Source organism: Delphinapterus leucas, chromosome 4 (genome assembly GCF_059928025.1).
Source record: "Delphinapterus leucas isolate spDelLeu-1000000601 "Yukka" chromosome 4, BTC_Dleu_Yukka2, whole genome shotgun sequence".
Lineage (NCBI taxonomy): Eukaryota > Metazoa > Chordata > Mammalia > Artiodactyla > Monodontidae > Delphinapterus > Delphinapterus leucas.
The window spans coordinates 134,071,407-134,096,271 of NC_143132.1; the positions used below are offsets into that span (position 1 = coordinate 134,071,407).

General features: G+C 52.6%; 1 protein-coding gene across 1 annotated transcript in view; it reads right to left on the bottom strand.

The window, feature by feature from the left end:
* Window positions 1-23,106, bottom strand: part of LOC149749443 (ephrin type-B receptor 1-like) — a 40,642-nt gene extending 17,536 nt beyond the window's left edge. The window contains exons 1-5 of the mRNA XM_089909932.1: window positions 23,003-23,106; window positions 22,471-22,588; window positions 18,701-18,733; window positions 18,482-18,626; window positions 16,434-16,483 (exon numbers count right to left, since the gene is read on the bottom strand). Of these exons, the coding sequence (XP_089766058.1) occupies window positions 16,434-16,483; window positions 18,482-18,626; window positions 18,701-18,733; window positions 22,471-22,588; window positions 23,003-23,106 (450 nt within the window). The remainder of the gene's footprint in view (window positions 1-16,433; window positions 16,484-18,481; window positions 18,627-18,700; window positions 18,734-22,470; window positions 22,589-23,002) is intronic.
* Window positions 23,107-24,865: the final 1,759 nt, after the last annotated feature.

The following is a 24,865-nucleotide window of genomic DNA, read 5'->3' on the forward strand; positions in this document are numbered from 1 at the left end:
GGAGGGCTGTGAGGGAGGAAGATCCCAATGCACCGCTCTCATGGGTGTGCATCCTGCGTGGGGAGTTAATTTATCAGACACAGGCATTCAAATGAAGGTTGTTCCCTTCACACTGGCCTCCCTGGAAGCTCTCTACTTAGTCCAATAATCCTCCCATCATTTAAGATTTTTCCAGAACTCTGGGAACTGCTTGCAGAGGCATAAAGTGAAATAAGCTCATTTAACTTCATACACACACACATGCACACACACACACATCACGTCACATAGAAAAACACACATATATCACATAGAAATTCTCAGATGCACATATATACACAGACACATACACACATATATACATACATGTACCTGGATACACACACGTGCAAACACATATATCATATATATATACACACACAGACGCACAGACACATACCTATACACACATGCACACACACATGGAGCACAGGCACGCACACACCCAGCCTGCTTGTCCTGAAGGCTCATCAGGCTTGCCTCCAGATTCCTTTTCCATCTTTCTTCTATCAACCTCCCCTACTTCCCATTGGCTGTCCTCCTTTGCCAATATTAAAGTAGAGAACAGAGCATGTCATGGGCCGGGAAGGTGGTTTCAAAGGGCAGCACAGATGGAGTTGGAGTCTGAAAGCCCGTGGAGTGTTCTTTGAAGATAACTCACGATCTGTAGATGGTCACACGGGGGCCACACATCCCACAGACACAGAAACCTACACATACAGAGGTCACTGGCCGCCCACATGCAAATAGCCAGTGAGCCCTGGCAAAACTCTGTGAAAGTAAAAGGGCTTGCTTGGATTTCCAGCAAGCAAGCTGAAGAAGCCTCACTATCAGAGGGACCCAGGCTCACCTTCCTAATCCATCACAGCCAGTGTCTGAAAGCAACTGGGACCTTCTGGTGGGTGTCCTCATCTCCTCTCTCATGCTCATCTCAGGAGAGGTGGCTCCATCTGCATCACTAATTAACTTCTTCAAAAAGATATGGACAGTCAATTGGGTATTGAGAGGCCTACAACAAGCATTTTATTGGGCTACAATAAACCTAAATTGAGCATCTCCTAAATTCAGAACCCTGGGTTGAAGATGCAGGGAAGTATCATGAATGCTTCAGTCCTTCCTCATTTATTTGGCCAACAGACATTTACTGGAGCCTGTCCTCTGCTGGACCAGTGCTGGGCACCAGGGACAGAGATGAAGCCACTCCATTCTCTGGCCGGTGGGAGAAAGCACACATCAACACAGGTTTATGGACAGTACATTAGAAGTCGGCACCAAGCCCTCTGCTTTAAGAAGAGGGTCCCTACCACAGAATCCTGGTGGGGAGGGGCGTCCAGGAGGGCTCCCTGAGGGGAGGAGAACGGAGCTGATACTTGAGGGACAGAGAGTGATGCAAGGAGGGAGGGCAGTGGAAAAGGAAAATGGTGGAGAGGGCCAGGCAGCATCTAGGAACAGGCGCGGACTGCTAAGATGGACCATGCAACCACGGAGACTAGCACTTACTGAGCTCTGCCGGTGGCTGAGCACAGCACCGAGTGCTTGACCACAGGACCTCTCGGAGCTCCCCCACTGCCCAGAGCTCCTGAAATTGAAGGTCAGGACCCTTCTGGAGCAGGGCTGGAAACAAGGGTTTGGGAGAGGTAACTGAAGGCAGCCTGAGGGAGGAGGGTGAGGTCAGCAGGGTCATGGGTGAGGGTCCCAGGATGCCCTTTGATGGTACCTCAGCCCCTCCCTGGCATTTGTTACTTTAGAAATGTATTTGTTACTTTCTCCCTCTGCTCACCAGGTGGCCTCTGTTTCCGGTTAAAACTAAAGGCTTTAAATTAAAGCTGCAATTAGATTATAAAGCAACATTTTGCCATTTGAGCAGAAATACTTTCTGCTTTTGACACGTAATATTATAATCCACTTTCCAGCAATATAGCTGAAAACAATTTGCGGGCTATGTGTGGGTGGGCAGTCCAACTCCTTCCCACATCTGGCAGTCCTCAAGTACAGGGGTGAAGATACCTACTGACCCCATAAAAGGAAGTCTCTTGGTCTCTCTCTGGGGAGCCCACCTAACAGACAGTGCACTGTGGATAGGGTTCATTGAAATGCCAGCTGTGCCCCCTGGCAGAATCATGGTGCCTCTTCTGGATGAGGCCAACCCAGTTCCCTGGAGGCCCACAGGCTACCAGAACAATGTCCGCCCACCCTTCAACATCTTACACATGCATGGTATCCTGACTGCAGGGACCATCTGAGACCTTTGACCCCTTTCTGGGGTTGGCGGGGCGACTTCCTCCCCCACTGGATCCCAAGAAGATGTGGACCACCCGCCCAGCCTCCTGGCTTCTCAAATGCCCGGCCCTGGCCCCACTCTCTGGACCCCTTCATCACCCAGAAGTACTCTGTTTGTCTTAAATCTAAGCCCTGACTCAAGGCCACAGCCTCTGGTCCTCCTCCAGTCTCACCAAGACCCTCAACTGGGCCCCCCATACTTTGTTACATGGTCAGTCCGTCCTGGCTTCACTCTTCTTCTCGTGGGGTCGATGCCATGCTGCAAGAGCCCACCCCCTGCTGCCAACGTCCTCAGCTCCTGACCCTCCGGACCCACCATTTTTTTTTTTTTTTTTTGCGGTACGCGGGCCTCTCACTGCTGTGGCCTCTCCCGCTGCAAAGCACAGGCTCCGGATGCGCAGGCTCAGCGGCCATGGCTCACCGGCCCAGCCGCTCCGCAGCATGTGGGATCTTCCCGGACCGGGGCACGAACCCGTGTCCCCTGCATTGGCAGGCGGAGTCTCAACCACTGCGCCACCAGGGAAGCCCCGGACCCACCATTCTTGCACAAACATAACTCAGGATGACTCCGCCGCCAGGTACACCTGATCAGGGCCATCACAAACACACGGCCTCGACCTCAGCCAGGCCCTTATTCCAGCCACATTCCTTCCAGACAAGTCCAGCCTCTCTCCAAGTCACCAGCAGTGGCACTTACTTCACACCTTTTCCTCCATCCTAAAACTTGCTACTCAAGACTCCCTACCTCGTAACTTGCGTAAAGCTATCAACAATGCCTGAAATTGTATGGTACTCAGTTCACAAGTGGGAAAACGAAGGTTCAGTGAAGTGGAGTAACTCACCCAACGTCACACAGCTAGTAAACATCAGAGCTGGGATTCAAGCCTGGCTGTCCTACTCTGGATTTAAGCATTCTCCCTTCTCCGACTCCCTGGCTCTCAATCCACTCTGTAGTGGTAGTGGCATGTGGGCAGGGGAAAGTATTTTATCACACATTGTTTAAAATTTCTGGCCAATGCTTGTTGATAATAAAAATGAAAAAAGAAAAAAAAGAAAAGAAAAAGACTCCCCACCTCCACTCTCCAAACCTCCCCTCCAACCTCAGAGAGAAGATAGGAAGTTGAAAGACTTTTCTCTTTGATGGCTTCTGTCTCCAATCCTGAGCATGCCCATCTCTCTGAAGGCACCCGGTCACTGCACTGCCATTTCAACAGCAAAGGAGTCCCATGCCCTGAAAGGCACCCACGCCCACAGCCCCCCGTTCCCTCTGCCCCCCACGCTCTGTATTCTCTCTCCTCATGAGCTGCTGCTTCCATATCCTCACCTCCCTCTGACCCTTCAACACCCTGATTTCTGGCTTCTGGCCCCGGCCCCCTCTGAAGCCATCAGCACAGGTCACCAATAGGGTCCCTGTAACCAAGCCCAGTGGAAACTTTCAACACCCAGCAGCACTTTTGCCCCACTTCCTCCTTGATGCCTCCTCCTGTGAGAAGACCACCTCTTGGTTTTCTCCTGCCTCCCAGGCCACTCCTTCTCATGCCCTTTTCAGGCTCCTCTTTCTCTATTTCACACTTCAGTCAGGTCACCCATCCCAAGTTCTCACCTCTTCTCCCTCCAGACACTCTCCCTGGGAGACTGCAGCCACCCCCTGGGCTCGCCTCCCACACGTGAGGCTGCCTTCTCATTCCCCTGCCCTGGAGTCACATGCTAATGGGCCCCTCCCCAGGGGTGCCCAGGGGCACCTCAGATTCATGAGCTCAGCCTCCTTCCACCAAGCGTGCCCCTCCTCCTTTGTCCTCATCTCCAAGAACGACACCATCAGCCCCCCACTCGCCCAAGTCAAGAACTGTCAACAAATAATACATTGAAATATACGTAGTGAACTAGGCGCCAGTGTCCAATGGTGAACGAATAGAGTCCAGGCCACCATGGAGACCACACTATGGCCAAAGTGGGGGAAGGGCGGAGATGGGTCCAATACTAACACAGAGAGATGTAAAATTTGCAGCTGTGAAAAGGGCTGTGAAGTAAAGCTCCCCGGCCCTGAGACGACCTGTGATGGAGGACCTAACATGGCTGGAGATGCAGGGAAGGTATCCCGAGGATGGGCTGAGTGAGCTGAGGCCTGAAGATGAAAGAGGAAAGTCAAGAATGGCTCTGGTTTCTGGCTAAGACGGCGTCTGTGTGTGCCAGTGGGGGAAGGAAAGGAGGGTGAATTCTGCTCGGGCCATGCTGAGCAGCCAATGAAAGGCAGGGCAGGTGGATATGTGAGCTGGGCTAGGGACAAACTTGGGAGTCACCGGTGTGTTCACGGAATCAGAGGCAACTCTCCAGGGACGAGAACACAGGGAGGCAGGGCAAGAGCTTGGGTGAAAGTGTAGCCCTTGATCCGCCCTCTCGCCCGGGCCAAGGGCCTGCCTGACCCTCGGGCTGCTCGCCCTAAACCAGACAGGCTCAGAAGCTGCTCAGGGTGCCAGGAGAACTATCTGGATGTGTGTCCCTGGGAGGAGAGCAATGAGGGCAAGGCCGCCGAGCGTGGCTGGTAACCAGGGTAGGATAAGCAGAGAGCAGCCCAGCCAGCTGCTGTCTCTACAGGGCATCTCTTGACTTTGAATGTTTCCCTAAAGGACGATCTTCCTTGGGAAAGGAGATGAGAAGTTTAAAGAAGACAGGTGGTGTGTACAAAAATCAAGGGAAAAATGAAGCAACAACATCACTTGTAAAAGAGTGGCAAGTTCTTAATGTCCAGGCCACCTGAAGAGCTGCCACCTCGTCGGCTTTGCATAAAGTCCCTACTGGGAGCGGGAAGTGTTCCCCAGTGGCCCACAGTGTTCCCAGCAGGATCTGGACTTCGTCAGAGTGGGCAAGATGTGCCCCTGCTCCCACCCCTGCTTTGGGAAACACAGCTCACGCCAGACTTTGCCCTCCTGCCCCAAGGCTTGATGCCTGCACCTAGGGCAGTGAAAGTGAGAAACCAGGGGAGAGGATGCGGGTGAAGCCACAGCCTGCCTCGGGCCCCGAATCCCAGTGTCCCTAAGGCAGAAGTGGGTGTGTTAGGACTGGCCGTGACGTGCACCCCAGGGTGCAGAGAGGCCCTGGGCTGGAGGTGACCAAAGGCAGGGAGGAGAGAGGAGGTGTGGGGCAGCTAAGGGGGCCTAGCCCACCCCACCCCTGCCAGCTTCACCCCCTTGCTGGGATGAAGTGATCACGCACTCCTCCTGCCTTCTCCCTTCGTGATTAAGCCCCACAGAGAGCCCATCACTGAAGCCAGGAATGAGAATCTCCTCCCTACTCTTCTCTCTGCCTCTTCTCCACAGTCCATCCATTGCCAAATGCTGCCAATGCCTCCTGCTTAGCTTTGCTCCAACTGTCCTAAGTATCCCGTTTTGATTTGACGCTTCCGACCCATCTGAGGCAGCTCAAAGAACCTCTTAAAGGCCTTTCTCTCAACTGTTCCCTACAATCCTGTCAGCAAGCATGACAAGATCCGTCCATTACCTATAGGATAAATGCAAACTGCTAGCTCAGCACGGCAGTCCCAGTTCCCCACCCTGTGCCCCAGCCAATCCACACCCCAGCCCAACCTCAGCACTTCCCACACCCTGCCCTGGTCCAGACACACAGACTTGCTCTTACATCTTTTCGTGACCCCATCCCTTTTAACCAGCTATTCCTCCTACTTGGAATATCTTTCCAGTTCCCCATGCACTACCTGTCGAACTCCTACTCCCTCTCCAAAACCCAGCTCGCGTGCACCTTCTCTACAAAGGCTTCATGTCTCCCACTGAAGTGCCTCACTCCCAGCTCTGTGCCCACACCTGCCTGTCGACCTCTCCACTGCCACAAAGGAGACATGCATTTCAGCTCATTCATGAACATGGTGGATCCCACAGGAGGCCATGAGCTCCTCAAGGCTGTTTCATCTTTGTAGCTACAGGGTCTGGCCAGCTGCATGAGCACTGAACAAATGAATACAGAACATCTCTCTAAGGGAATGTCAGGTGAAAGAGAACCTCGGCCCTTCTGAACTCCAGCTCGCCCTCATGCCCTTGCCTTTCTGCAGCCCCATGGGTGGCACGGATGTCTGCCCCATCGCCACTGGCTTGAGAGCCCAGCTATTGGCAGCCACTGGCCCCAGTCCCACACAGGCCCTGGTCACCTGATGGCCTATAACTCCACATCAGGGAGCAGCTCAGGTCTGAAGGCCCTGCTCCTGCCTCTCTGTGGATGGACCGTGGACACAGCCATTCACGCCTATACTCCACGTCCCAAACGGGCAAGTCAGGCTCTGCTCCCACGACTACTCATCAGGATTGAAGGATGGATGGTCTGAAACTCACCCCTGATGCGGGATTGGCGGTCCAGCCCAGCTCTGCAGTAGCCGTCCTGGTGTCCATTAAAGTTTCTGCAGATCAAAAAAAGAAAAAAATGGTGAATCAGAAGGGTGACTGGACAGTGGCCCTTATGTTCTTGAAGTTACTTATGACTGTAAATATCAGTGATAGGAGCCCTGGGCTCCTTTGCCAAGCCCACGGCTCGGAGAAGGAAGAGGTCTGCTAGGAGGACGCAGCTCGTGGCAGAGCTGGGCGCAGACCTCAGGTGTCCTGATGCTAAGTCTCTACCTGAATGACCCCCAGCCACCTGGGTGGGGTGAAGTCATCTGTCTACTCATCACTTTAACCCTGAGGCGCAGCTTCTTCCCACAGCACTCTACCTCCAGGGTCTTCCCAGGCCGTGTTGACCCAGTAGCCAAGCCCAATCCCTTCCTCAAGCCTTCCCCGGCCACCTCCTTCTCCCCTCTTCCTCCGTGCTCCTTCCCCACCCTCCAACCTCATCTGCCTGCCCTCCTTTCTCCCCACCCTTCTTCTCCGCCTCCCCTCAGGCCTCCGTGTTGGCACTCTTGGCCGATTTCCCTTCAACCCCTCTGGCCCCAACACTCAGCCCTCCTGCAGGTCCCTTTGCCCCTGGGCCCAGATACATGGCCAGCCTCTTTCCCAAGACTCTGCTGCGGGCTCACACAGCTTTGGCAAAGCCCTTACCCCAAACATAAATGCACATCTCAGACCCCAAGGGCCTGCTTCCTGGTCACCAATCCCTCTGGCCAGTAAGGGAAAGACAGACAGCCTGACTTGGCTGTGAGCTCCCAGGGGCCACCAGGGTGGCTACAGTACACACGCTGAGATCACCGGGCACCATGTAGTGATCACAGAGCTGGTGTTTATTAGACCTGTTTTCTGGCGGTTAGTAGTAAAGTGTCCTGAAAACGGGGCAGCTTTTTCTTTTCTTTTCTTTCCTTTTCAATCTATTATTGACTTCTGTCAGCCCCACCTCTCAAGCGAAACTCCTCCCCAAAGGCTGATAAGAGCTCTGATCAGCAAATCCAAAAGCCCCTTTGTTTGTTTTGTTTTGTTTTTTTAACAGCTTTATTGAGGTAGAAATCACATGCAATAAACTGCACATAACTAAAGCATACAATTTGTAAGTTTTGACATATATTTATAACCATCACCACAAGCAAGATAATAAACGTATCTGTCATTCCCAGAAGTTTCCTGTCCCTCTGTAATCCCTCCTTCCCTCCTACCCCTGCCCCACCCTGTCACTGTGCCCAGGCAATGACTGATCCGCTTTCTGTCACTATAGGTTAACTGGCATTTTCTAGAATTTTGCATCAATGGAATCATACAGTATATTCTGTTTTCTTAACCTGGCTTCTTTCACTCAACACAGTTGTTTTTAAGATTCATCATGTTTGTGTGTAACAATAGTTCATTCTTTTTTATTACCAAGTAATATTCCATTGTATGGAGAGACTGCATTTTGTCTACTGTTCACCTGTTATTTCCAGTTTGGGGCTATTACATGAGAGTTCCAGTTCCTCCACATCCTCACCAACACTTGGCAGCGTCAGTCATTTTTAATTTTAACAGATGTGCAGTGGTATCTCATTGTGGTTTTAATTTTCATTTCCTTAATAAAGAATGATGTTAAGCAGCTTTTCACATGATTTTTTGTCATCTGTATATCTTTCTTAGTGAAGCATCTGTTTAATCTTTCCATTTTTAAATTGGGTTGCTTGTTTCCTTATTGTTGAGTTTGGTAACTTTTTTTTTTTTTTAATTTATTTGGCTACGTCGGGTCTTAGTTGTGGCACACGGGATCTTCGTTGCAGCATGCAGGATCTTTCACTGCAGCAGGCGGGCTCTTTGTTGTGGTGCATGGTCTTAGTTGCCCCACAGCATGTGGGATCTTAGTTCCCCGGCCAGGGATCGAACCCGCGTCACTTGCATTGGAAGGCAGATTCTTAACCACTGGACCACCAGGGAATGCCTGGTAACTTCTTTATATCTTCTGGATACAAGTCCTTTATCAGACGTACGCTCTGCAAATATTTTCTCCCACTCTATGGCTTATCTTTTCGTCCCTTTAACAGCATCTTTCAAAAAGCAGAAGTTTTAAATTTTGGAGAAGTCTAATTTTTCCATTTTTTCTTTTATGGTTTGGTGTCATATCTAAGAAATCTTTGCCTAACCCAAGACCACAAAGACTTTTCTCCTACTTAGGTCTATGATCTATTTTGAGTTCATTTTTGCATAAGGTGGGAGCTCTGAGTCAAATATACATTTTTTTTTTTTCTTTTCACATGGGTATCCAGTGTTCCAGAGGGACACCTTTTAAAATCACACAATGGGGCTGTTTAGGCTAGTGGAGGTGTCCTATGCACTTGAATTTCCCAGGGCATGTATCAAAGGACCAGGCACAGCACGCCCTAGCTGCACAGGTGCTCAACAAACACAGGCACAGGAAATAGATATGACGTGTTGTTTTGGTTTCTCCCTCTTCTGTTTCCTTTTCTCCTGAACATCCTTCCCGCTGTGAACATCCATTCACTGCTCAGTGCTTCAGGCAGGAGATGGGAGGTACGAAGGCAGAAGGCAGAGTCTTGGTTGGGCCCCTTGGAAAATAGAAGGACTCCTGGCATAAGCCAAAGGTTTGGGAAGAAACCCACCCTATGGGCAGGTTGGAAGGGGTGAAAATAGAGTGATAAACGAGGAGCTGTGCTGAGCAAAAGGGTCCCCTACACTCTCATCTCCAAGTGCTCAATCCCAGAAAAGGGATAGAGGAAGTCTGTCCAGGTGACAGGGCCTTGGACACCCAGCATCCCAGCCTGGAGTGACCCCACCAGGCTGACATGGCACAGATGGAGCAGAGGAAGCCTTTGAGTCAGAACGGGTCTAATGAAGGGAACCCAGAACCACCCAGTGGTGACCTGCATAGACTATACACAAGGGTCAGATGGAGTCCAGGGTGTCCCAATGCATGCCGGGGTGGATGGGCGCTAACAGGTCAGTGAGGCACCTCCCGCACAACCTGACGCTATACAGCCCGCCTGCAACCTAGACAGCTTTTCTGCCACCCCAGTGGAAGGGAGTCTCACACTGCAAACGGAGGGGAGTAAAGCAAATAAAGTGAGCTGGATTTTCTTGCCCATTTGAGTTTGGAACTGGATTGAGAGCCATGCCCCGTGCATATCTGAAGGAAGGGAAGCACTGTAGCAGACTTCTCCAGTTTGTTCTCTCCTCAGATTCTTTCAGCAGCTGGGGAGGCAGATCTCTGCATGGAGCAGCCCTCCCTCTCTCCACTTCACAGCACTAATAATGATCATAATGACACACCAAATTTACATAATACACTTCTCAGAAGGCACACCATGATGCCCTGTAGAAATTCATCTCCATGATTAAAATGCCTTCGCCAGGTGGGCCTGAAGCAGGAGTCACTGAACCCATTTGGCAGGGTTGGGGACTAGGGCACAGAAAGGTGCAGTGCCTCCCGCTGGGTCACACAGCCTCCCATCCTGATGCCAACAGCCCCAAATCTCAGCTTGCTGCTCACCAGGCAGACCTGGGCATCCAGTGGCTCTGCTGTGGCCCTGGAATGGAAGTCCTTGCTCATAAAGCCAAGAAGCCACAAAAGCCCCCAGGATAAGGCATAATGCGATAATAATGTATATCATGGCACTCCCCAAACTCAGGATCACGTTGGAGTGCAGTAAACAGGCAGAGGACATGGGCGGGGAGGAAACTAGAGTCCGGAATCAAAAGTAAGAATCCTCCTTCACTCCTCAATCTTCCAAGGACTGGTTTGTTCTGTTAACCCCAGGAATACAATCTAAGAGTTCATGATATTCATAGTTACCTGCTCAAGGGCTGTAATTGAATCTGTTTCTAAATAATGTTTTCCATCCACCCTCTTGGACAGAAGTTGCAGCAAGAGGAATCCATTTCTCTGCATCCTGCCCGCGTGGAGACAAAAGACCACAAAACCGTAAACCATCCACTTGATATGATTAAGGGCAGTTTCTTTTCTGGCACAGAGCGCTCCTGATTACGGCATTACACTCTGGTGGGGGCTGAATTAAAGTGGTCTGAGGAGGTTTACATCTCCCTGGAGAAGAAGAGAGTACTCATTTGCATTTATAAAGCATATTGAGAGTTCTGGCAGAAAGTTATGATGGAAGCACAATTAAATATTTACCATCACTTCTACTCTCAAACAGTGGCATGGGGACCAAACCAGCTGGAGGCGCACGTGCTGCTGTCAGATCCGATGCCTTCAGGGGACATGACTCTGGGACTCCCACCCACCGCCAGCCTCTGCTCTCTGGGAGCGCGTGCTCACTGCCCACGGGACGAAAGCTGGGGAGGGCACACAGAAGGCAGAGAGGGCGCTGGTATGGGCAGACAGACAGGGTCCGGGTCCCCCTCCCTCTCTCTCTCCCCCTACCTCCATCCTCACCTGCAGAACGGGGCCAGTTAGTGCTCAGGACAATGGATGGACTGCATGACACAAAGCACCGCAAAACAAATGCTGTTATTGTTATAACTTAATCACTCCAAGCTTCTGTTTCTTAGCTATGAAAAGAATCTAACGATCGTTACCTGTAAAATACGTATATCTGGAAGAATCAACGATCGTGGATATCTACGGATATCTCATCTATCTCCTTCCTTGTAAAGACCAAGGAGTAACACGTGGAGGATACAGCAGTGAATCAGAGCAGTGGATCCCCTGGAGGGGGACTCATGGCCCAGTTCAGGGAGAGATAAGAAACAAATTTCCACTAGACATCCTATTCTGGCTGAAGCCATGAGAAGAAGACTGAGAAACTCAAGAGAATGGACACAATTCTTCTCCATGTGGGGAGTCAGTGGACCCATCCCAAAAGGGAGACTCAAGCTGTGTATGGGCAAAAGCAATGCTGTGGTCTCCTGGATAAGGGTGGGCCATGGTGGGAGGCAACAATGGAGAGGTCCACCTGGCACCTGGGCAGAGATGGCAGAGTGGCTGCCAGAGCAACCAGGAGGGAGCAGAGACAGGTCAATTGGAACGAAGTGGGAGCCGTCCCAAGCCTAAGGGGCGGGGGTGAGGAAGACTGAGCCAGAGGGGAGGGGAGGCCCCGTGGGGAGACAGAAGGGGGTCTCTGGCAAGAGCCGGCCAGACTGGCAAGACGCCGGAAAGGCTTGGGCACACGAGCAGCCTGGCAGAGAGACCCCATTTTCCCAGGGAACGATTTCCCTACAGGGGTTTCAATATGGAAACCAACCACACGGGGCCACCGCCTGAGGGTCCAGGTGGAGGGGGCAGGTCTGAGCCCCCTGTTAGGGGGAAGAGGCAGCTGCCGCCCGACTCTCAGACGGTTCCTGTTTCTGTGTGGATTGGCACGTTGGGATGTATGGACATTTGGGGTGAATTAGATGTCCATCACGGTGAAAGAGAGCTAAATGAATCCTCTCCTTACCGTTCTGTCACTGTTTTTGGAGAGACATTAATCAGACATTCAGCTGAAAATATTTACAACGTCCTTCCATGGTGGTCATAATACACAACAACATACACAGATGGAATGGGGGCTTCCAGGCCTTCTCTGAGCAGTGCCTCATGTGTATCTGATAAGGCAAATCCATGGACCTTCCAAGCAGGGAAGGACCAGCGCAGCTGTTCTGTCACTGCCCTGTTCAGCCCTCCGTGACCCACAGAGCTCCTGAAACCCAGGAGCCACAGCACAGAGTTGCTTCATGAGTCCATGTCCTATCAGGTAAATGCCAGAAGTTGGGTGTCAGCCCCCTGCAGCCCACCCTCTCCCTCAGCCTTCACAGTGCAGTCGGGATCATTGGAAGAGGGCTGAAACGCAGTGGCATAAAGGGGTGCTGGTACCCATTCAACAAAGGTTGTCCAAGTCACTCCCACAGGCCAGGTGGGCACTGTGTGGGCACCAGAGACAAAGCAGAGAAAGACAGACACCCCAGCCCTCAGGAAGCTTGCAGGCAAGTGGGAAAACAGAAATTAATCCAGTAAGCACACAGCCAAACCTGCAATTACAGCCTTGGTGAATGGCAGGAAGAGTGATCCCAGGGACAGTTGTGAAGACTGAATAAAATGACAGGTGTATGGAGCCTGGCACACAACTGACACTTCCTCCTTCCTTCCCCAGCCCCCGGCTGACGGGGAACAGGGACTGCCCCCTTTACACACATGTACACACACACACATGCTCACGCACACATGCACACTCCCGTCCTAGGATTGAGCTCATACTTGCAGGAATAGGACATGTAGTAAGTAGTCTCCCCCACCCCAAATCCAGAGCGTGCCAGTACCCACAATGTTTGAGCAGCCCTGACCACGGTGTGGTACTCAGCCTTTCCATGGGATCCCCATGCTGCCCTCCAGACCTGGACTCATCACAGAGAACCTGAGCACTTCTTGGAGCTCACATCCTCCAGCCACCACCCCAGGCTTCTCAGTGGCCCCCACTCCTGGCCCTGCTCCATCCATCACCACAGCCTGCCAAGGACTCTAGCCCAGCCTTGCTGCAGAGGCCTCGTGGGGCTCTTTCCCCAGACCTTCCCTGGGGCTGTGTCCTGTCTTCACACACCCCGCTCACTGGGCACAGACTCCTCAGGTGGTCTGCTGCCCCCGCAATCTTCAGCCCCTGACACAGGGTTCCAGAACCAATAGCTGCTAAGCCCCAACGTCACACCTGCCCAGACCTCCTACTGCCAGTTCAGGCCAGCCTCCCTGTAATCTCAGCTCCATCCTTCTGAATAGGCCTCAAATCACCTCCCTGGACCAGAGGAGGGAAAGCCTTGCTGGCTCTGGGTCTGGGGATGATTCTGGTTGAGTGTGAACTGTGAAGGGCACCAGCTAGCCTCAGGGGCTTATGTTCTGGCACAATTGGGCCCCGGGCCCTGCACAGCTATGAAAGACTGAAGTGATAAAGTATTCCAAGCAAGCCTTTCACATCCCATCCCACATGTCCACCCATCCAAAGCTTCTTCACACTTGCCCCCCTCCACGCTTTCCCACTGCCCTTCCCTGGAGCCCATATGTGAAACCTCAGAGGCATTTAGCTTTGATTCCTTGTTCTCCCTCAGTCCATCATCAAATCACTCACCATGCCACAGTGACTCTTGCATCTTCTTCACTGTGTATTCTTTTCCAGTCTCGGCAACGTATCCGAGTCTAAGGCATCAGCCCTGCACAGTGGGACCACAGCAACCACCTCCTAGCTGGTGTCTCAGCAGAAGCCCCCAGCTGCACCACTCTCCACACAGCTGCCCAGTTCAGCTCTTGCTGTCAATGTAAATGGTTCAAAGGCAATATGGCCACACCAAGCAAGGGCCTAGAGAATCTCAGGTCCTCTGATCACCCAGTGATGTCACCCCCAAGAATTAGTCCGAAAGAAATAATTTCAAAGGAAAAGAAAACAAAAGGTTCTATTTCGTGAAGATGTTCATTACAGCATTATTTAGAATATGAGAACACTAGAAGCAGCATAGGGGAAGGAAGTGAAGGATGGCGTGCTCATATTCATGCTCCTGGAGTGTTATGAGGATAATGTCACAGCATCAGGATGCCGGCAATTAAACACAGAGCTGTGTCTGCACCACAGATGCAACTCTGGAAACAGTGCTTCAATAGAGTAAAATGGCACCATGAGTACAAAGACCAGAAAGCAAAGTACAAGGGCTGATGGGTCAGGGATGTCAGTTTTACTATTACTTACATCCTTACTACTACTGTGCTGTTTTAGAAGACACATGTTCAGAAATAGAAATTTAACCCACCTTCTAAAAATACCTCTTTCATCCCACCTCACTCCCCTACTTTATGATTTTCAAAATCTCTCCACTATTCCAAGATATGCCACAAACTTCTGGCCTCCATGAACCTTCTGTTCCAAGCCCGTCTTTTCCAAATTGATCTTCAATTTCCCAAAGGAGACCCATCACCTCTCATCCGTGCACTTGCGCTCCAGCAGGTCCTCCTGCCTGGAATGGCTTCTTCCTCTTCTCTACCTGAAATATGGTTTGCATCTTTCCTCCCCAAGTACTTTGTAAGTACCGTGAGAAGGTAGAGCTGTGACTTATATCCCACAGAGTTTGATCAGATGTCTCATGCAGCAGAAATGCTCCATCAGCTCTGGAGACCTGGGTTCAAGTCCCAGCTCCAGAACTGACAAGCAAATTCAAGTCACCTCTGAGCATCAAAGTCTGATTTTCACAGAGAGGGGCATCTCTCCTGCATCCATGAGCCAGGGAGACCAGACCCAGAAAGATGCTCTGTATCTTCTTAAGAACACTCATTGGAATAACATTTATTTACTGTCTCTGCCAAGTGTAAAATGCTAGGTCAAGAGAAGCTGTTATTACATAAGTCTCCATTGACTCACATGTAATAGTGGCCAGCAAGGAAGAGAAACAAGCCTGAGTAAATGAATGAGCCAGTCCAGCCCATCTGCTGAATGACTGACTGATTGAATGAGTAGGAACAGGCACTTAAATTATAAATACAAACTGTGAAATTTGCTCTTTTAAAGAACACACATTAGCCCAGTCCTCCCCACCACACCCTTTTCCTTCTGTTGCTTTTATTTTCCAAGGTGCAGTTCATTATCATAAATAGAAAGAAGCCACAGCTTAGATGGATCATAGCATAGAAATATGCTTCCAGGAGCCGGCAGGGGCTCTGGTTCCCACATGGCAGAGCCCATGAACAAGCCTGCAAGGCCCAGACACACAGCCCTGCTTTCTCTCCCTCCCAGGGCTAGGGCAAGCGAGGCTCCCGGGGAGCAGACCACAGCATGGAGACGTGACATGGTCTGTTCAGCTAGGGACCTGGAAGGGGCTGGGGACAAGCCTCAGAAGGGCTTCTTTCTCTGCCCAGCCCAGCTCAGACTTGGTACCTGCCTTGGGAGGGTCCCTGTCCTCTCTGGCCTCAGCGGGTCACTTCTGGCCCCCTGTCCCTAGGGTGATCTCTAAGAAACATGGCAAGAAACCAAAATGAACCTCTGGAGCCTGGGTGGACCCCTCTGCCTCCTGAATCCCCAGGTCTGGCTTGGTCTTTTGGTGACTTAGCAGTGCATACACCTGTCCCCTGCAATGCTTTTCACTAATAAAATATAAAAATTGCTTTAGGAGATGTATTAGTTTCCTAGCGCTGCTATAGCAAAAGTACACAATTTGGGTGGCTTCGGAAACAGAAATGTTTTGTCTCACAGCTCTGGAGGCTGAGTCCAAAATCAGGGTGTCGGCAGGGCCATGCTCCCTCTGAAACCTGTAGGGGAGAATCCTTCCTTGCCTCTTCTAGTTTCTGGGGTCTTAATGGCGATCTTGGGCGTTCCTTGCCTTGCAGCTGCATCATTCCAATCTGTGCCTTCAGGGTCACAGGGTGTCCCCCGTGTGTCTCTGCCTTCACAGGGCCATCTTATAAGACATCAGTCCTATTGGGTTAGGGGCCCACCCTGCTTCAGTATGTATGACCTCATCTTAACTAATTATATCCACAATGACCCTATTTCCATGTAAGGTCATATGGTAAGCCACTGGGGGTTAGGGCCTCAGTATATCATTTTTTCTGAGGGGACACAAGTGAACCCATAACAGGAGGGTAGGATGCCAGGAAATACGGCTGTCGGGTTTCCTCCAGCAAATACTCGGCCTTGCGCTGGGAGCTTAGGAGGCTCAGACACAAAGAAAGCCAGGTGCCTCCTTCGAAGACCCCATTCTAGCAGGCGATGGGAGGGCTTCATTAGCTGCTGCAGGTCTGCTCACCCACCCCCCACTGCTTACCTGGAGGCAGGCCTTCATAGACACATGGACTGGGCCCCCTGCCATGGAGCCTGGGGGGGGTGGGAGGGAAAGGCTTCGGGGAGGTGGGACAGTATCCCCAGCTGCCCCCTGCTGAGCTGCAGAGGGGGTTGGTCCTCTCCTACTGCCTGATCTTGTTCACAGGGCCCCTCCACTCATCCTTCAGGCCTAGGCTGGTACAAGCTCCCCACTGCTGCGAGTCCCTAAGTGTTTTGCCATCCTTGTCGCCTTTCTTTAACTCTGTGCAAACCTTTGCAAACAGTCCCCTCGTTCATCTCCACCCATCACCTCTTTGGACTGCGTCACATCTGTTTCTCCAGGTCCCTGGGGATACGCAGGGCCTCGGTCCGTAGCCCCCGGTTGGCAGCACCTCGTCTCCTGTGCCCTCCCTGAGTCGCACACGGGAGGCAGCCACCCACTAGCCTGGCCTGTCCTGACCGCACTGAGCTCGGATCAGACCGACCTGGGTGTGAGTCCCAGCCCCACGCTCTCCAGCTGTACGACCTTGAGCAAGTCACCTAGACCCCTAAACCTCATGCTCAGCCACCCTCATTAAATGAGGGTAGTAATGCGCACGTCACAAGGCAGTCGGCGGAGCCAGGGAAGTAAGTGTCACCAGACACTTACTGCACAAGTGCTTGACAAGCAGAAGTTGGTCCGCTAGAAGTAGGCACTGTCATGCCCCGTGTCTGGTCCTGGTGTGGGCAGTAGACTCTCTCACAGGCCTAAGGTCCCTAGCTGTGCCCTATGAGATGGTCCAGCTACTGGATCTCGGACCCTGAGGCCCACGCTGAAGGGTGGATTTTGGTCCCCCCTCACCCCGGCCCACCGTGGCAGCCTTGGTTGATTGAAAAGCCTCGGCCCTCCAGCCACACTCTAATTTCTCCTCAGGCCGCCACCCAGCCACCAAGGGACACTTGTTGCAGCCTGCTTCACCCCACGGACCCCTGGCATGGGGGAGCTGGCACCCAATGCCTCTCCCGCAGGCTGCCTCTGAAGACCAGGGCCCCAGCGCCCTGGTGTTCGTGCAGAACTTGCGAGGCTGGCGTGTGCGGGCTCCAGCCACGGTTCTGCTCTGGGTGAACGGGCCACACTCCAGACCCAGTGCCCCCGACACTGCCCTCTTCTGCACATGGCTCCCCATCCCAAGGTGGGGCATGGGCTCTGCAGCCAGGGGTCAGCTGGTTGTCTGCAGCCTCCAGCAGCCAGGGTTGGGGGGCCACCGCCTCTCTCTTGGGCTGGACGCAGAAACATTCTGGATTAACCTAAGATGAATGTCCGTGTAAGGGCCCTGGACTGGGATAGGGACCCATCATGGCCTGTGGAAGGCGGGTGGGAGAGAGTAGTGGATTTATACTCCACACACGCCCCACGGCCTGTCTTGTTCGTGAGGCAGTGGGCTCCAGCAGCCCTGGCTCCAGAGAGCATGGGTCCCCTCAGTCAGGTGCTTCGTGGCTTCCTTCTTCAAAACTATGGTTGAAGAATCACTGGTTTGAGAATGATGGTGCTAGGCAGTGGTTTTCTTGCCCACCTACTGTCATAGGTGCCACCTTGGGAGGTCACCACGAACTGAAGGCAAGAGTCTCTCCTTGCATCCAGAGAACTTTGGGAAGAGACCAGCAAGCAGCTCAACTACTCTTCAGCCACCCCCTCACGCCCCTGCCCTCATCCTGCACGGCTTCCCGCCTCCATAGGGCTCCCCGATGGAGGAGGGGGTCTGGGGTGCAAGGCCTGATAGCTGTTCTCCAACAAAGCAGAAGCCCTGAGCAAGTGAGACTAAACACAGGAGCCAGGAAAAGGAGAGATTGAAAGCCTTCATTTTGGGCCCCAAATGCCAAACAGCCCATCTTTCTTCTGCCTGATTCCTTCGTCTGCTTTCTGTTCCTTCTTTCTCAGCTCCCTTTCCCATTCTGATACCTGTATTCCCTGATCCTTCAAGGTGACCAGACACCCTTTCAAATCCAAGTGCACCCCTCTTACGTCTGAAAGTACCACACAGCCAGAGAGCCAAGAAGAAAAGTGAGTCTCACCACTCCTGGCTGGGGATCTCCGGTCCTCTCCAGCATCGAACACCTGAAGGCAGAAGCCAAACCGGCCAGATCGTGTTGGTGGGCAGAGGCAAGGCAGGCCTCCGAGGCTGCCCTCCAGCCCAGGCATGACCTCCGGCAGCACCGGCTACGCCCAGGCCATCAGGCATCAGGGGGGCCCTCAACCAGCCCTGCAGCAGAGCTTTTGCCCAAAGCCCTCACCTCCTCCTGACCCAGCTTCTTCCCCAACACCATCTAGCAGCAAGGAGAGAAAAGAGAACCGCATAGGAGTGCTCTGGTCCAGGGACATCCTTTAAATCATCGTCCCGGCACGCTGATGACGCAGGCCTGGCCGGGACCCCACTGCTCCGTGCTCCACCTATTTGCATTTTTGTGGGGAGAGTCAAAGACCCATTAAGATTGAGGAGTCCGGCATTTTCCAGTCTCCCAGCGCCATGAATTCTAAGGGAGATTAAATCCTTTTGCCCCGCCCACTCTGACAGACCCGTGAGTTGGAGCCAGTGGCACACAGGTAAGAATCATGCACAGTAAGCGCGGCGCTCTGATCCTCATGGGCGCGAGGAGAGAGAGCCTCTCACTTTCCAGGGGATGCCGGCACCCAAGGGGCATCAATCACCCTGGAGAGCAGCGGGGAGGAGAGGCCGCACGCCCATGCAAAATGACTCTCTGCAGCCCTAATGAAGGCCGTCGATGGATGGCCACCCGGGCTCGTTAATCATAAGAAGCACGCTGCCGTCTGCCACCCCCACCCCCCCGCGCCCCGCCACCAGGCCCTCCTGCGCCCTCATCCTGGATTGATCTGTGGCACAGTGACTCTCAGATGTCTCTGCGCCTAGGGCCCCTGCAGGCACCAGCGGCAGCCACAGAGCCAGGGGGCCCCCGGGGGAGGGCTGTGGTAGGGGCTTGGGGATGTGCAAAGGGGCGGGGCAACCAGTCAGAGCAGGAAGGAGCGGCGGCTAGCAGGCAGGCCCTGGCCTTCTCGTGGACACATCCTAGACCAGACTGGGGCTGCTGAGTCCCAAGGGGCCACCAGAGCTGAAATGACCCCTTGGGGCCGCTCCGCTCCCACCAGATGCATGGCAATCTCCTTCCAGGGGTGTGCAATCCTCGGCATGGCCCTGCAGAGGCTGCTGCTGTCTCATGGCACCGTTCTCCTGGCATCCAGCCTTCATGCCCAGCCCCGCCCCCCGCCCCCCCAGAGAGCCAGGCGCCATCCAGAAAGGCCCAGAGTGGTCAGCCAGCCACCCCATCGTTCTCCACCCAAGGAGACCGGGTGGAGAGGGTCCAGGCTCACATCACATGCTGATGGCAGGGCCAGGCCTACTCCCCAGGTCCGCCGTCTCCTGGTCTGTTCCCTCTGACAAGCTTACGTGGAGACAGCCTCCCTTCTCCACGTCTCACTTTAGCTGCTTGTTAAGTGGCAACAATTGCATAAAATGTCTCCTCTGTAGCTGAGGGTGCTGTCCTATGGCTTGGTGTGGATGGGTGGCTTCTGGGTTGTGATGTGGCATTTATCCAGCCCCCAGAGGCTCACAGCTCTGGGAGTGTGACAGTTCTGGCCCTGGGGGCTTTTAGGCACCAGACAGCCCCCTGCCCTCCCTTTCTGTGGCAGAGGGCAGGTGAGGTACTCCCGGCCAGGGCAGGAGGGAAGCAGGACTCTGTGGCCACCAGGCCTGCCAGCCCCCAGCTGTGGAAACCCAGCAGGACCCCTCGAAGGCTAACAAGGGAGCTTTGCTTGGGGCCTCAATATCTCTGGAGACATTTCTGCACAAAGGCATGCATTGCAGGTGTTTGCAAGGCTTGGGGAGGACGCTAATGGCATCGAGGTTGTCTGGGGTCTTAGGAAACGCAGGATGCCAGGAGCCAGTCAGTGCTACTGATTGGGAAACACAAGTAAAAGTCTTCCCGGAGTGCTCTCCAGGTGTCTTGGTGATGCTGGAGCATTCTCAGGAGCAGGAATGACAGGCTGGCCCTGACAAGGAGAGGCACAATGGCAAAAGGTCCATTCCTGGGGGCAGGAGGCATCCGTGGAGTTACAAGAGCTGCACTGGAGGGGCCTTGGGCATCACACCATTGGCCACCACAACCGCTCAGCTACAGGAGGCCAGAACTGTGACCTCGCAGACAGGAGGGAGCCATTCCCCTGGCAGGTTCCTCTCATGGGCTCTGCTACTGGGGGCTTGTTCGCTCCCTCTACCACCATGCAGATGACAGCGGTCATGGGGTGCAGGAGGGCAGGATCAGAGCCGGGACAGACAGGCCATCACAAGCAGTTAAAGATCCACCCCACAGAACAGGGTGAAGGACGAAAGGCAGAGAATGACTGAGGCTGCCCTGAGGGTACAAGGTGAGGCATGGGTGGCTTCAACCATCAGGGAGGCTCCTGGAGGAGAAGTGATGGGGCCTCCCCCTTGCAGCCTGAAGCCTTTGAATCTGGGGCCTGATTCACATAGCAGGGCTGGCCACATCAGTGGGTTCCCTATTTATCTGTGGCCACAGGCGAGGCAGAGAGGATCCACGGAGGAGACTGACATCACTCACACAGCCTACAAGCCACTGCGGCCAGGGAACCACCAGAGGAGCAGCCCAGAACTCAGGCCCTACAGAGCTGGAGTGCCAGTGAGGGGTGGCCTACATCCTCGGGTGCAGGAGGAGAGCAAGGGCTGGGCGGCCAGGCAGGCTTCCCGAGAGGATGAGAGGGACCGTGGCCGGGCCTCAGAGAGCTGGAGGGATGTGGTGGGGTGGAGGGTCGGGTGTGATGAGAACAGATTCTCTACCAGAGGCTCTTGTGTGAGAGGTAGCAGAAGCACCTCTCACAGAAGCAGAAGTTCCCGGTCTCTGACAACAGGCAGTCGGGGCCCCTGGAAATCTCCTCCTCCTGTTAGGGGCTAGAAGCTCATGGGAAGGGTCGCTCGTGGACTTGGCCTTGCATTCTTCTCGCTGGGGTGGGGCAAAAATTTCCTTGAGGGGCTGGAACCTTAAGACTCTCCATGGTGGTTTTCTGGCCAAGAGAACAGACTTCTAGAAAAATCAGGCCTGCATTTCTCCTCCTTTTGAACTGAGAAAAGATTAAGTTCAGTGGCCCGGGATCTGGAGCTCTGTTCCCTGCCCTCCAGCTTGGACTGATGACCAGTCCAGACCTCATCTGCCCACTCCACTTCCTGCCTATCCAAACGCAGTCAGGGACCGGGTCCAAATCCGGGCACTGCTCTCAATTCAGAACCTCTCAAGGGGTAAAAAGCTGCAGAGACTTGGTGCACTCCTCCTCCCCAAGCTTCAGCCTCTGATCCAGCACCCTCACCAATCGGCCATTCAATGTCTGCTTGCATACCACCCAAGACGAGGCACTCACTACCTGTCCAGATGGGCCATTTTCTTGTCAGATAGTCCAAACTGTCAGAGGCTTGGCTCCTGGGATTTCCTTCTTTGGCCCTTGCTGTGCCCCGAAAGGGTCCCCACAGAAACAACTGCTCCCCTTTCTTCACGGCAGCCCTTCAGAGTATGAGGGGCAGGACCTTCAGTTTCCTCTCTTCCAGTCCCACACTCCTGGCTCCATTAGCTGTCCTTCCAGCCCTACCACCTCTGACGGTTTCCCAGCATCACAGGAGAGAGAAGGGGGCTGTCACTGCCCCAGTGGGCACATTCTACCTCTCTCCTCATCTCCCTGTAGATCCCCTTAAGAATCCCACCAAGCATGCCAGGGTCTCCCTGGGAGAAAGGAGGCTCCTCAGAGCTCTGAATCCATCGCCAGCTCCCCCTCCCCCCTGCCCTCTCCCCCCTCCTCCCTCTTTGTGCTGTTGTTGCTGCTTAACAGGGTATCTCTGGGATGAATAGTGTGTTCAGCTCTGGCTGGGAATACATCTGGCCCTTCCCAGCCCCGCCCTTGTCCTCGCGGAGCTGGTGGGGGTCTAGGGAGAACTGGGCCCAGACAATGGGTCAGTGGATTCACTTGAGAACTCACAAAAGCCCACCACGTAGTGCAGAGTGACAGGCACAGAGAAGAAACCCCTGCCCTGCGTGCTGCCCACATGGGATGCTGTGGGGGCCTGGGAGCCCTGAGCATAGAGGCTGGAGCCCTGGGCCCTGGGCCTGAGAGAGCCGACGGGAAGGGTCGGAGGTCACAGAGCTGCAGAGTCCCAGGGGCTTGATGTGGTCCCCGCCTCACGCAGTCACTGGGGGTATCAGCACCTCCATCCCTGACACACTGGGGCCTCTCGATGGGTATACAGAAGGCCCCACATCCTGTGTTTAGATTCTGAGAGATGAGAGCTTGCCAACAGGAAGACACTCCAGGCTTCCTAAGGGTGGGAAATGTGCCTGGAGGGTCAGACACCGAACACGGGCCCCTTCGTGTCTGCTGTGAGGACGGGGGAATGGATCAGCGACCAAATCAGTGAGGGAACGAGACCCTAGCGGGGCCACCGACTCTGGCCTACAGCATCTCAGGGGAGGCAGCTTATCTGGAACAAACTGGTCCCTAACTCTGGAGGGGGAGACCCTGACTTTAAGGGCAGCAACACGTTGGATGCCTGCAGAAGGAGGCCAAATTCTGGCACACGGGAGGGGAGAGCGCAGGTGAGGCAGGCGTGGGCATGGATGATGACCATTCTTCGCTTTCCCAACTGGTGAAATGTGGACAGGTTCCAAGACTTCTATTAATTTTCAAATTGAATAACACAACCAAGGGTACAATCTTTCTTGTAAAATGTCTATTCTCTTTACCTTCTCATTAGTACTACTGGCTGGCTTTCTTGGGAAGGAAGGTGCCACCTTTTCCCCACTTCATAAGAGTTACTCTAATGGACATACACAATATAATGATGATAAATGGCAAATAGCAAAGCAACTGTGTCCCTCCTGGCAGGTCCCCTGGTGCTGTGATTCAAGTTCACATCTCAGCAAAATGACACGGAACTTCTACAACAGTCAAAACTCAGTGTTAAATTTGGGAATGGTCAGAGACAATGAGCTGTGTTTTCTTTATGTTTCACTAAGGTCCTTGGGCCCGCCTACCCTTCCTTTAGAAAAATGATGCCCAGCTTTACTTACCAGCAGAGGTAAACACACACCTGCCTCCTTCAGAGGACCCCGACCTTGTCAGCCATGCTGTAGCTAGGAGAGCACTGGAGTTGAAGTAGCAAGACATGGGTTCTAACCAGGCTGTGTACATAAGAGCAGTGTGGCCTGGGCAACCCACACAAACTCGCTGAGCCCCAGATTTCTCACAGGTAACATGGGTGCAATATACCTGCTTCTTAAGGAAATATGAAGATCAAATGAAATGCTATTTGTAGAGTGTCTATTACTATTCCTAGCCCATAATAACAACTCATCAATATTATCTATTATTATTTCTAAACAGTTGGATTAAAAAAATATGCTTTTTATGAAGGGTGTAGGTCTGTGTCTAGACTCTTTTTTTTTTTTTTTGGCATGTGGATGTCTGGTTTTTCCAGCACCATGTTTTGAAGAGACTATCTGTGCTCCATTTTATTACCTTTGTTCCTTTATCAAAGATCAGCAGACTATCTTTATGTGGGTCTATTCCTGGGTTCTTTGTTATGTTCCATTGATCTATTTCTCTATTCTTTTTGTCAATATCACACTGTCTCGATTACTGTAGCTTTATAGTAAGTCTTGAAGTTGGGTAATGTCAATCCTCCAATTTTGTTCTTCTCCTTCAACATTGTGTTGGCTATTCTGGGTGTTTTGCCTCTCCATATAAATATTAGAATCATTTTGTCAATATCCACAAAGTACTTGCTGGGATTTTGATTGGGATTACATTGAATCTATGATCAAGTTGGGAAGAACAGACATCTTGGCAATATTGAGTCTTCCTATCCATGAACATAGAACATCTCTCTATTTATTTAGTTCTTCTTTGACTTCATTCATCAGTTTTATAGTTTTTCCTTCTATAGTTCTTGTACATATTTTGTTAGATTTATACATAACTATTTCATTTTGGGGAGTGCCAACATATGCTTTTTATAAATAGTCCTTTTCTAGCCCTTAGAGTCTATAAATGTCTTCACAAACATTATCACATTTCAGAAGACCATTATGAGATAAGCATTAGCCCTACACAAACTCTCTGAGCCCCAGCTTGAGATCTTATTACACAAACTGGACATAATACCATCAGTTGAATGGGTCTTAGCTTGCATTCCCCCAGATCTATACAGGTGATACGCCGTCTTGGCTGGGGAGAAACATAGCTCTAGGGGAAGTCCTCCAGCCCAGCCCAGGAGCACACCCTCCCAGGTGGTCTTAGTTTACCACTTACCCTCAGGAGCTGGGCTGCTAGGATGTGTACTACAATCCCCTATGCTGGCAGCTGGCCAACTTTCTATAAAGGTCCAG